The sequence below is a fragment of the Cariama cristata genome, unplaced genomic scaffold (assembly GCF_000690535.1).
Source record: "Cariama cristata isolate BGI_N322 unplaced genomic scaffold, ASM69053v1 scaffold5650, whole genome shotgun sequence".
NCBI lineage: Eukaryota > Metazoa > Chordata > Aves > Cariamiformes > Cariamidae > Cariama > Cariama cristata.
Genome location: NW_009592839.1, coordinates 1358 through 14418, shown reverse-complemented (window position 1 = coordinate 14418; position 13061 = coordinate 1358). Strand labels below are relative to the sequence as shown.

The 13061-nt window shown below is 39.8% G+C and overlaps 1 protein-coding gene across 1 annotated transcript in view; it reads right to left on the bottom strand.

The window, feature by feature from the left end:
- EIF2A (eukaryotic translation initiation factor 2A, 65kDa) overlaps positions 1 to 11920 on the bottom strand; it is a 13817-nt gene extending 1897 nt beyond the window's left edge. The window contains exons 1-10 of the mRNA XM_009697338.1: positions 11823 to 11920; positions 11412 to 11486; positions 9831 to 9949; positions 8568 to 8667; positions 8091 to 8173; positions 6717 to 6790; positions 6431 to 6575; positions 5416 to 5532; positions 2367 to 2938; positions 898 to 1014 (exon numbers count right to left, since the gene is read on the bottom strand). Coding sequence (XP_009695640.1) covers positions 898 to 1014; positions 2367 to 2938; positions 5416 to 5532; positions 6431 to 6575; positions 6717 to 6790; positions 8091 to 8173; positions 8568 to 8667; positions 9831 to 9949; positions 11412 to 11486; positions 11823 to 11920 — 1500 coding nt within the window. The remainder of the gene's footprint in view (positions 1 to 897; positions 1015 to 2366; positions 2939 to 5415; positions 5533 to 6430; positions 6576 to 6716; positions 6791 to 8090; positions 8174 to 8567; positions 8668 to 9830; positions 9950 to 11411; positions 11487 to 11822) is intronic.
- Between the last annotated feature and the right edge of the window lie 1141 nt (positions 11921 to 13061).

Here is a 13061-nt window from a genome sequence, read left to right as displayed (position 1 = left end):
CTGGAGCACAAGTCTGATGGGGAGCGGCTGAGGGAGCTGGGGGGGTTTGGTCTGGAGAAGAGGAGGCTGAGGGGAGACCTGATCACTCCCTACAACGACCTGAAAGGAGGGGGTAGCCAGGTGGGGGTCGGCCTCTTCTCCCAAGTAACAAGTGACAGGACAGGAGGGCATAGTCTGAAACTGCACCAGGGGAAGTTCAGGCTAGAAACAAGAAGGCATTTCTTCACAGAAAGGGTGGTTAGGCATTGGAATGGGCTGCCCAGGGAGGTGGTGGAGTCCCCATCCCTGGAGGTGTTTAAGAAAAGACTGGACGTGGCACTTAGTGCCGTGGTCTGGTTGACATGGTGGTGTTAGGGCAAAGGTTGGACTCGATGATCCCAGAGGTCTCTTCCAACCAAATCGATTCTGTGATTCTGTGACTGATTCAGAAGTTTGTAGAAATTGGAAGGCCAATACCAAAAGCTGATTTTTATCTACCTAGCGAAAGAACAGCAAGCAAAGAGGTGGCACAGAACAGGCTGTCTTTGGTCTGCCCTGATAACACGCCTCAGCCCTGACCCGCTGTGGGGACACACCAAAGCAGCAAGTCCATTCTTACCTCTCACCTAACTCTGAAAAAAACTGTGCAGATTGTCTGAAGGTGGAAAGTCAGAATTACTTAGTCATTACATAACCTTGATTTCAGCTGACATTCACAGCAACTAACCAAAGCTGTTCTTTTTAAGTCATCCTTCTGTACCTGCTTTACTACGATTAAGAAGTCTACCACCCTCCCCACAACTTAGCAAGATCTGTGGAGGGCTCTCAGTGCAACTAACAGTCACTGCTCAGAGACTGATCGGTGCCCTCCATGAAAACTAATTAACATTATCCTTGAAAGAACTACTGTTGCAGTACCTGTTTAGCAGCTTTCTTTGCTTCGTGTTTCCTTTGATTTTTGAGAGCTGTTTTAGAGAGTGGCTTATCACTGCTTCCCAAGTGTGGTTTCATATTCTGAGGTGGCTCGTCCTCGTGCTGCAGGATGTGCAAAATTAACAGTTACAAAACCTGTATTCCGTGCTGGCAAGCACGTTGGTGCAAAAAAACCCCAAACCTACTTAAGACAACACCATATGCAAAGATGAACCGTAAAGGAAGAGGAAGGAAAAACAAAGAAAGAAAGGAGAGGAAAGGGGAAAAAAAAAAAAGTATGTGCCCTTTCTCTTTCCAGTAGCAGAAGACAGCGTGAAAAGGGTTTCAAACTCATCCATTCTCAAGTTTGGATGGGACTATCCTGTATGTCCCTAAAGATTTCACAGATTTCTGATAAAATAACAAAACCATCATGTTTTCTATCTCGGGGGGGGGAAAAATCAAAGAGGAACAAACAAGCATAAAATGACTGAAGCTTGGCGTTTTGCTTTTGTTGACAACTCTTAAACTCCTAGTGGCAAGAAAGGAAAAGGGGGTTGCTGGGAGGGGAGATGGGGTGGGGTTTCTTGGGGGGGTGTGGGGAATGAAAAGAGGTGGTTGTTTAATCTTTTGGTTTTTGGTTTTTTTTGTTTGTTTTTTTTTAAGATAACTCTTAATTGAGGAGCTGGATTGTTTTAATGCATATGACAAGATTTCTTGCCCATAAACAGAATTATTTTATTTAACACATCTTTTCTCTACTAACTCTGCTTGCTGATCATTTGCGAAATCAGACATTAACATGAATAATGAATTCTTCACAAGCTGAGCAGCAGTCTTTTCTTCAAAAGCACAAGGTACAAAATGAAAGCTCTCTAAGACTTACACATTAAGGGTGCAATAGTTAAATGTAATTAGTTGCTATGCAGCCTACTTTGAAAACTTGCAGAAAAGAAACTAATTAGACAGGTAGGTCACTATATTGAAACCTGTTTAAACTGCAGCTGACTTGCTAACAATCAAATCTCTTTTTAGCAAGTAATCTTACCTAAAAAAGAAAAAAAAAAAAAAAAAGCTGTTGGGAGGACAGTCAACCACATGTCTAGCCAGGTTTAGACTGCTAAGTCGGGTCACCCAAATCGGAGGTTTCTATCTTAACTAGAGTACTCAATTTCAGTTTATGGTTCCAGTGCATGTTGTGGAGGGCGTTTTTAACGTTTGCAAATGACTCTATAGAAGGATAGTATTTGGACCAAAGAAATTTCCATTTTCTAGCATACATTCTTGCAAACAGTGAGCAAAGCACTAAAGACAATTATCAAGAAAACCCCTCAAAACCCCTGCAATACTACTGTCAGTCTGATTACTCTTCTAATGTCCCTCATTAAAAATATACACGTTTGAGGCCAAGCTTCAAAGACAGGCAAGGCAACAAAACAGAACAGTTTATTTCATATATGAAATTGTCTACTTACAAGCTTGGAACTTGTTACAGGTTTGTTTCTCAGGGCTGGAGGCCTGTAGGCTTGAGCAGGCTTTGGCTCAGCGCTGGGCAATTCACTTGGAACTGCCTGGTATTTTACTGCTTTCGCTGGGAACACTCCATCCAAGAAGGGCTGCCAGGAAACTTGCCACATCTCTTCATTTGATGGAACCTCATAGTTGTGTAATAGAGAGCCAGTGTAGTGCCATATCTTGTAACCATTACTGACTCGTAGCCTGGGAGCACATGTAGCTGTTACAATATGTTCCCCGTCAGGACACCAAGCAAAGTATGTGGCATCCGAGGCTACCGGTTTGGAAATGAGTTTGTAGTTTTTAACGTCCCACACCTCCATCTGTCCCCTGAGATTTCCAAATCCTGCTAGCACTAGGATGTGTCCATGGGGGCTGTAGTAGGCAGCATTGCGAGGACCGGTTCCAAAATCAAACACAGGGTCACATTTCAGATTAAAAACTGTTGCTTTGGCAGGCATAAAACCATACACAGCACAGAACTCGACAGAATTGGGGTTCCAAACAACATCATAAATAGGACCATTTTTTGCTAAAGGAAAAGGAAGATATGCAGCTGTTGTTAGCAGACTGTATCTTTTCAGTGCAAGCAAAAATAAAATCAATAGCGATTCTTAACTTCTTGCTTTGCTAAAATACTGTGATCTAATTATTGACAGTGAAAATTAATTCTGCTAACAATAGAGGTAGAAACAACATTTTATCTTCTGATATTTTTAGTTAAGGTTTCACAGAATCACAGAATCGATTTGGTTGGAAGAGACCTCTGGGATCATCGAGTCCAGCCTTTGCCCTAACACCACCGTGTTAGCCAGACCACGGCACTAAGTGCCACGTCCAGTCTTTTCTTAAACACCTCCAGGGATGCGGACTCCGGCACCTCCCTGGGCAGCCCATTCCAATGCCTAACAACCCCTTCTGTGAAGAAATGCCTCCTCATTTCTAGCCTGAACTTCCCCTGGTGCAGATTGTTTGCAACAATAACTGCAGCCATTCCAAGTTACCTCTGTAGGGTCAGCATCAGCACTTTAACACTAAGCACTTTTTTTTTAACGTAAAAAAAATTCTTCCCTCCCCCCCCCCTTATTCAAGTACGATCTCCCAGGACCTTCTCAAACTGTCCTACCAGAAACCTGCAAAAACAGGAGTTTTATACCAGCTGGGTACTAGTTCTTCTTTTTTTAATCTAAGAAATATTGCATAGCTCAGCTTTGTAGAGCTAAGAAATATTGATCTAAGTTACCTTTGGACTATGCTTATGCACAGTATTTTATAAGACAAAGTGAGAGAGCATGCAAAAAATGGGTTTACAAATAATGACTAAAACTTGATATTGTTAGAAGTTATTCTGGGGGTTAGAACATTAGGAGATACTGAAGAATGATGAATTAGTGATGGAAACATGTAAAATATACAGGGGTAAATAAAAACCATAGGTCATTATAACTTTTCATAACCTAGATATCTTTACCTGCATTTCAGATAAATGCCAAGTGCATTACGGACAATTCTTACATCCAGATGTTGACCCAAAATATGAGATGGATTTAAATCATTCATTCCTGTTGTTATTCTGAAGCCTCATTATCTTTAGACACTAGGCTGTATAATCACACCGTCTGTGTGTTTTCCCCTTTAAAACTTTTTAGACGACATTAACCAAACGCAACTGCAGAGACAGAGGCCTGACAGAAAATTACATTTCTGCACATTTTATGACAGCATGAAGCTGGAGAGATGAGGGCAGCTTTATACGGGCTTCAACAGCTAAGGCAAGGGCTGCAGTATGAACCTGTATTAGTCAAAACCAAAAAATCCTCTACAAATGCTAGCGTGCAAAAAGCTTCAACACTGGACCTCAAAAGTAACCAGAAGATACAAATTCACAGGAAATGAGGCATCACTCACTCCGAGTGCCCACCACTTGCTTTTGTTGTAAAGAACCAACTTTTACAAAACAGACATCAGTTTGGGACTTTTTTTCCTTGAAAAGGAATAGCTAAATTAAATGAAAATTAATTATAAACTCCCTGTTAAATAAAGATGCACTGGAAATAATAACTTAAAACTGCAAAGAAGGTTTTAATAAGCACGTAATTAAACAACTAGCATTCTCAATCCAGGAAACTGCTCCCAGCAAGATTCTAGATACTGAGTTATAATCCTGATTATTTTTCCCCAGTGAAGTTAACAACAAAGGGAAATGGTGCACAGTACTTGCTACCGCAAGTTTTGCTACAGAAGGCAAACTGGAGATGTTCTCCCAGGCAGCACTAGTATTGAAGAGAATATACCCACTATCTCTCTACAGTCACTTAAGCATATATAGTCTACATCACCCCATCCCCCCAGGGTTTTGAAATATTCACAACAAACTAGCCTCTCTGTAATCCCAAACAAGACAGGTGTTTAACAGAAACAGCAACAGCTTAAGATAATGAAAAAATACCACCATAGGGGAAATTAACGAATGGACTTCCAGTTCAAACAAGACACTGAAATTAAGCACACCGGCTATCTTCCAATACACTTCAAAAATTGCTCTCACCCTGCCCGGTTCCTTGAGTAACAGTATCAATTGCATGCCTAAGAGTGCAGGTAGGTTTATTCTGTTTGGTAACATACCTTCCTGCCCATTTGGATTCTCGGACACTAAGCTGGCTCTGTTGTCCAGATGTTTTCTTAGCAAACATGCACAATTCCCTTCCTATGTATGTGAACACCCTCCCAAGCAAATTATTTGTCTGTATTAACTGAAAGTGTGTGCTCTCTGCCACCGACATTAAGATGACAAATATACTAAAGGCAACAAGATAATTCAGCTATTAAAAAACCCAAACACCCTCACCTTAATCCATACTAAAAAAAAAAATTCTGGTGAAGGATTTTTTGTTAAGAGTACTCCATTACACTAACAAAAACCCTTCATACATTCAACCAAAGCTGGTGACACAGCAACTCCCACTATCAAGAGCTATAACACAATGAAAAAATGCCTGAGCTACTTACGCAATTGTACGACGGCACTTTCTCCATTTGTTGCGATGTAGTGCAGAGTTTGCTCTCCATAGTACGAAGCACCTGTTTTATCAACTTCTGTACTAGCTATTACCAGTACAGCAGTGGCTAACAGAATAGACTTACAGTTATTTCAATACAGTTACTGCAAATTATATAAACTATTTCACAAACTACCATGAACAAAGAGAAATTAGTTCGATTATGAATTCTAGTTAGTTGCTTGTGTAACAGTGCTGTTATTGTTCCCTTCTCAATGGAACTTTTCCTAAATGTTAACCAAATGGAACAAGTATCTTCCTGTCTCAGATGAAAAGCGTAAACTAACTCTATTCATTCACCTTTGAATTACGAGAAAGTGAACATACTTTTGCAGCCATAAAAGAGATTATTTAAGACAGAAACCAAGCATTGTGATCAGTCCTTGAATAAAATGTTTCACCAACAGTTTTTGTATGTACATTTATTTTACCCAAAACTGTGTGCCCACATGTGGTTTCTGCATGTACGTGATACCTTCCCTGTATTCCAAACAACGTGGGCTGAAGTAAAACGGTTTCTACAAAATTATTCTGAAACAGCTCATGGCTAACAAACAGCAAAGCACACAGAGGACTGTGCACGTCATCGCAACTGTGGTATGTCTGTGTACATGCAATTTTACAGATTAAGAACAGTTTATGCTCTGGTATAATCTTATGTTTACAGTCTAAATCCATTATCAGCACAGAATGCAAAACTAAATTTGAATTTGCTATTCAATTGCAAAATTTACCAACATATAGAACATTCTCAATTACAATACACAAAATCATGGAAGTCAACACAGGAAACTTATGAGCACTTCAGGGTATTCAGAATTGTAACCTTAACGTTGCATTGGCACAAATGGCTATCTTCAGTATTTATCTGTACATGCAAATTAAATGCAAAAGCCACACAGTAAACAAAGTAATTAAATCCAAAATGGGCGGAATATAAAAGTTTAAATATAGGGCTGCTATACCTTTATTGTTCCATAGCATTGTCACCTTGTCAGCTTTAAAGAAACTTTTATTGGCTAGTGCAGACTGAGGGCCACCAAAGTTGGGATACTGATAGAGTCTAACGAACGATGGTGCACCTTTACTGCCCGGAACATATACAGCAACCTAAAACAAAGTCATGAGATTTTATTGCAGATGATATTCTTGGTAGCACAAGGTATATTCACTACTAGTACACTGTACTAAAATCACAGTAATTTTTTGGAAGAAAACCAAGAATAAAATTTGAAATAAGATCATAAGTACCTTAGTTGGCTGTGCTCCTGGAGATAACACAAAATCATTAACCTTTTGCAAATGCAGTTTATTTGCAATAGTGTCTGCAAAAAAAAAGTCACAGATGTGATGATGTTAATGACAAACCATGTTAACCCGGATTACTTAACTGTACCTTTTTATGGGTCTATATCATGGGTAATAGAGAACAGTATATATAATGATAAAGGATTTCTTTTACTAGGCAAACAACCATTACTTTCCCATTTCATCACACATTTTTGTTTACAAAACCAACTTGAACCAAGCCTAGGTCTGAAATCCAGTATTTAGTATTTGGAAACTCAAACAGCAAGGAAGCTTCTGAACCCCACATGAACACAGCTCATGTTTTAAGCAAGGCACAGTGTGCTTCACCTTATCTGTGCTGACTACAGAGGAAGCAGCATCAGTCACATCCAGATAACATGCACCATTACACAGAGCCAGCCAGGGGTTCTCCCCTCACAACTTTACTGGATGATTCTTCCTGATAGGAAGCATTCATAAAGGCCTGTTCTGTGCTGAACACTGCCCCTTTACACAAGCAGCTTACAGGAAATGCATCTTTAAAAAGTAAGTGAACATCGGCAACCCACAATCTTACTCCAGCAAGGAAGTCTGCACTGAGCAGCACACCTCATGCTGGAACAGACATTCCATGCTTCCCAAGTATAGCTTCATTAACATCAGTAGGGCTAGTTCTCAGGAAACTGCATCTCTCACAGCCTGTATTTTCAGCTCCCAAAATAATTCTTGTATCAGCTTTGTATTTAAAATAAAACAAAAAAACACCAAAACCACACCACTGCTCTCCCCCCAGCAGTTTTCTTTTATTCCTTTAAATTTTTCTTCTAATTAATCTTCCCGTTTTTTCTTTCCCTTTCCCTTTTCAACCTCTATTGACTCTAAATATTCTACCACTAGTAGTAAATCTCCTTGAAAAAAAAGCTCTAGCGTCACAACTTCATTTTTGCCACCAATATAAATTTTCTAATGAGCCATTTTTTAATAGTCCGTTCACAAAATACACACAACCCAAAGAAGTAATCATAGATTACGGTCTCTGTTGACAATTTTCTGGATCTCACTAAATGAGAAACAGTACAGATTCAGGTCTCTTTAATTGAAAGTTAGATGCATTTCATACTACATAAGTCACTGAAAAGATAAACAAGAAAAATTAAAATATACTTCATTAAAACACGATGATTCTGAATTCCAAATTCAAATAGCATGTAGGCAGTATTTAAAATAAAAAGTAAGGAAAAGAAATGAGGAAAAAAATTGAAAACAAAAAAAAACCCCACCCAAAAGAAGATGCCTATATCAAATGCAATGAAACACATAGAAACACTTGCGTACTAAAGTTGTTGTTTTCAAAGAAGTGCACTTCATTGTTTACATTCCTGGCACAAATGCTTTCATCATCTGCCCAGCAAGGACACCTACATTTAAAGAAAAAAATTAGAAACAATGAATGATGCTCATCTTTAGCAGTCTAGGATATTTTTTCCCTCCATTTTTAAAGCCAAGCAAGTTCAAACATGACACATGTTTCAAATGGACAAACAACATCTGCACAGTAAAAAAACCCTACAGCTAGACTTAGTTATTGTCTTCTCCAGTTTTCTCTGTGGTGCAAAATGATAGTGAATTTATGCTAAGAAGCGAACAGTTATAACTACATACAAAGATACTTACAAGCACAGATACTTGCTTTCAACTAGTAGTAGGCAGTATATTAAAAGCCAACACCACACTAAAAGCTCTATTTAGCTGGATCAGATTTTGGAAACCACATTTCTTTGCAAATGACTAGCATCTGGAAATGTTATTTACCAGTTCTGCATCTTTTTCTGGATGAAAGATTTTAAACATTTTCCAGTTTTCACATCATGAAGTTGTAGGTTGGGCATCCCAGCTGTGCCATCTTTAGCAGCTGCAACAAAAACATGGATTACAGTAGTGGTCTCTGGGGATTAAATCTGCTTCACCACGATGACATTCCATCTCATGATTCTACAAGCAACCAAACCCGCATAAATTTCTTACAAGAAGCATTCTACCTCCTGAGGGGCTAAATCCTAGACTGCTAACTGCTTTACCTATTAACATAAGTCTTTCTACAGTCTTTCAGTCTGCAGAAAGAACTATTATTTGGAAGTGCAGGGTTTCTACTCCCCATTACAAGACTAGAACCACCAACACTAGTATAGCTTTTTTAATGCATGTTTTTTAATCAAAATCAAAAGCTATCCTCTTAGCAAACAACAAAGGTATGTTCTCCACTCCTACATTTTGTTCTCACAAGAATGCAATGCATTTTGTCCATCACATTGCAGTCACAGCTCTATCTGCAAGCCATACAAAATGGCTCTGCTGGTTTTAAACTCTCTGCACCCTTCTACTTATTGTGGACACTACAGCCCGCCTACTTCTACCAGTGATTCAGAACAGACCTCCTAACAGTCCACAGGTGGCATCACTTCTGTCACTTGTGCTGCCTTGTCTTATCCTACAGCCTGTCCCAGACCACTTCCCACACGCTCAGCCGATGGCCAGCTCTTTCTGTCTAACGAAGCATTTACACTGTCTACTTCAGACACGTAACTTAGATGAGACTGAGGCTATCTAAATCAGAAACAGAAACTCCATAGAGAGGCAGAGGAGAGAATAAAGCCCTCTGGACAATGCAGAACACTCAAGTCAGCTATGCCCAGTGCAGAACATGACTACTCTAAGACAGCTTACAATTTTCTTTGTCTACACACGAATATAAACTGCTTGAACAGCACATTATTCAAACACAGTCTTTGCACTAAGATCAGTTAGCAATTTTTAGAAACATGTGATTTACTTAATAGGGTAATTGTTAGTATGTGCACTCTGATTTAGTGTTTGTAAGAACAGTCGATACCAGACGCTTTCAGAAGATGGCATCCCTCTCTCCTCCACTATATACTTGAATACCCACATAATTTTCTGTACACTTTCTATACTGCTCATTTAGCCAATAAATATGCTACAGTGAGAAATCAGGTAGTGGAAAGCCTGCAAACCAAATTAAAACCCGTGCACTTTTACAGCTGGTAAAATACTCACTTGTATAGGCCTGCCATGTTGCCAGAACATTATTCTTTGGCGAGAATTCAAGGCAAACTGCCTTTGGAAGATCAAAGGAACGCAGTAACTCAGCACTGATGACATTAACAATATTTACTCTGGAAGCAAAAGATGCTAGTTCAATAAAAGATGCTTAGAACAGTTAATTAATAACCAAGGTAACTTTTCATGTATTTGACTCTTCTAGATCTGTCCCAAATTTGGCCAATGTAACAAAATTAGAAAACCTTTTTTCCCCTCTTGCTTTTACTAAATTTTTGCAAGAACACATCTTAAAACCAGATATCCAGGCATAACAGAAACTAAGTGAAAGCACTGGTCAAAACACATCACATATTTTTATCTGCAATGTTTAAACTCTGAACAAGAGACAAGATATACTCTATTCATAGAGAGTCCACAGTGCTAAAGTTGAGCAATGGCCAACAGAAAGATTCTAACTGAATTAAAACATGCATTTATCCCACGTATTTTTAAAGGTCTTCTATCTATCAGGATACAACATTTAAGATTTGGGCTTTTTGAGGTTGCAGGATGCAGGGAGACATGGACAATAAAAAGCAAAGGTCAGACAGCTGAACAAAGTCAAGCAGCACCGCTGAACACCGTATATTAAAGATCTGCCACATATGGAATCCAAAGAAACAAAAAAAGATCACATCAAGATGCATCCAAGCCACTGTTGTTCTTAGAAGCTCCAGTAGGAGCCTGTTCCTCCCTACGTCACTAACTTCTCCCCTTCAAAAATGAAGGAAGATGGACAGCCCCCAAAACGAAGAGGCATAGCAGGACTGGAAATATTTGCCATTTGGAATATTCTCATTTAAAGTATGGATATACGACCTGGTTGTTTGAAAAGCATTTTTCCCAAAAAAACATTTTTTGGAAATGGACCTTTCCAACTGACCAAAACTAAGTTTTTAATGAAAAATTAAGAGTCTGAATATTTTGGAGAACCAGAGACAACAGTGAAAGTAATGAATCCTACATCTATGTTACCTACTTTAAAAGAAATGGTTAAATGGTATTACTAAATACTTTTGCAAATTTTTTTAACCTGTTAGTAACAATATCAACATTTCAGAAGAAGTCTTATCATCTCTTTACAGCAGCAACCCCATGACGCACTCTTATGTAAAGGATAATCTGTAGTGAACTCTATAATGCACCTGGTCTATAAAAAAGGAACCTTGTGATGTTTGTACATAAGGTGCATACACTCTTCATTTTCTGTGAATTTTACTAATAGATTAATCCCAGAAAGATCAGGTACTATCGTACTGGGAACTATGAACAAAAAAAAAAAAATCCAAATAAAGCATATCCAGATTCCACCACGGGAATGGGTGCATTACAAATATTAGAAGACCAGTAAATACTTCATCTCATATTCAGGAAACAAAGTCACTACTGTGAATAATGCAAAAATAAACTGCATTTAAAGCATGTATGCAAACACTTGCATTAACAGCAATAGCCTTTACACAGACAAGAGTAAATGGGGCATAACTGATCCAGTTTAATACAAACTAAATGATTAAAATCATAAAATGCACCAACTTCTCTCCATTGCACCAGGCAAAGAGGGAACCATCCTTGCTGAAAGCAACAGCTCTGCAATTTTTTCCAGACTCCCTAAAGAAACAAGAAATGCACATTAGTATTCAAACATACTGCATAAGCTAAGGTGTTTTTAACAAAAATAAAAAGCAACACACCAATTTTCCTGCTGTGCTCCTGCGTAGCACTTTGTAACAGTGCAATCTACTCTGCAATTGCACAGTGATTATGACCTGTGCAGTGAGAAGTCGGGCAAGTGTAAAGCCTTCAAAACCATCAATTTTCTGAACTATTGACAGTAAGAAAAAAATCACTTATATTTATACATTTTTCAATTCTAGAGTCTACCTTTACTTTTTAGAAAATTATTTCTTTTGTGCAGAAGACCAAAAATAGTGATAATAACAGTACCTTTGAAATGCTGTACTCTCTGTGAAACTAGGTGGCCCATTCACCATATAAAGCCCTTCAGATCCTCTCACTGGAAAAGTAAACAAACAACTACTCATTTCAAATTCAGAAAATCATCCAAAGCACAAGCTTTTTCTAATTTGTGAACCATGAGACCTTCACGCACTCTTCCGCTGCTTGCATTTTAGAGTAAATGAGAGAGAGGTTTGTAAAGGAAATTCAGAACGTAATACATGCCGAGACACCTGGCTTCACCCAAGGCAGCCACAGGATTAAAACACAGGACAGAGGCAGCGAAGAGGCAGAGCTGAGCTATCAGCCCCAGCACCAGCAGCTCTGACACACAACACACAGGTGACTGAGACACCAGTTTGCTGTACGCCTCTGCAGACCCAACAGCAACAAGCCAGCACTTCTCCAGAGCCAAGAACTGAAGTGGGAGAACTGCCACCGGTCCCGGCTTTCCTGCACCCACAGCTGTGCGATCCGCATCGACGGGCACGGCCCTTCCAGCGCAGCCTTCCCAACAGGGTCGGTCTACGAAGCGGTTTGTCCCTCTGCCACGGCAGCACTCGTGCCGGTGCAAAGGAGGGAGCAGAAGCACTGCCGAGGACAGTGGAGCAGGGCAGGACAGCCCCAAAGCAGGTGCATCGCAGGGCGAGCGACACCAGGCTGTGGGGCTGTGCCTGGCCAGGAGGCAAGCACCCCCAAGGATGGAGATCCACAGCCTCTCTGGGCAGCCTGTGCTCGTGTTCAGTCTCACAGTAAAACAGTTTTTTCTTATGTTTAAATGCAATTTCCTGGATTATAGTTTGAGTCCATTGCCTACTGTCCCATCACTGGATACCACGAAACAAAAGTCTGGCTTCATCTTGCAGGATGACCTCAAACTACAAGATAGCTGTACCTGTATAAGGAAGGAAGGTGGGACAAGACCTCGTCCTAAAATGGCCGGTGGTCCTCAGCTCTCAACTCTGCTGCAATACGCACTTTCATGAAGCCTAACTTGCAGAAGCTGAAAATTCTCCATCATGCAAGAGCCACATGAGAGTCCTGCACAATGGAGTTGAAAAGGGCTGCCTAGATACTCCCCAAAGCGAGGATTAGCTGCCTAAACACAGGAAGAGCATTTGCCAAAAGAAAGACTATGTCAGACTGATTTTTTTGCTGACATGAGACAGGATCTGCCCTATTGTTAGTTTCAACATTGAAGTTCAACTTGGACAACAAAAGGCATGA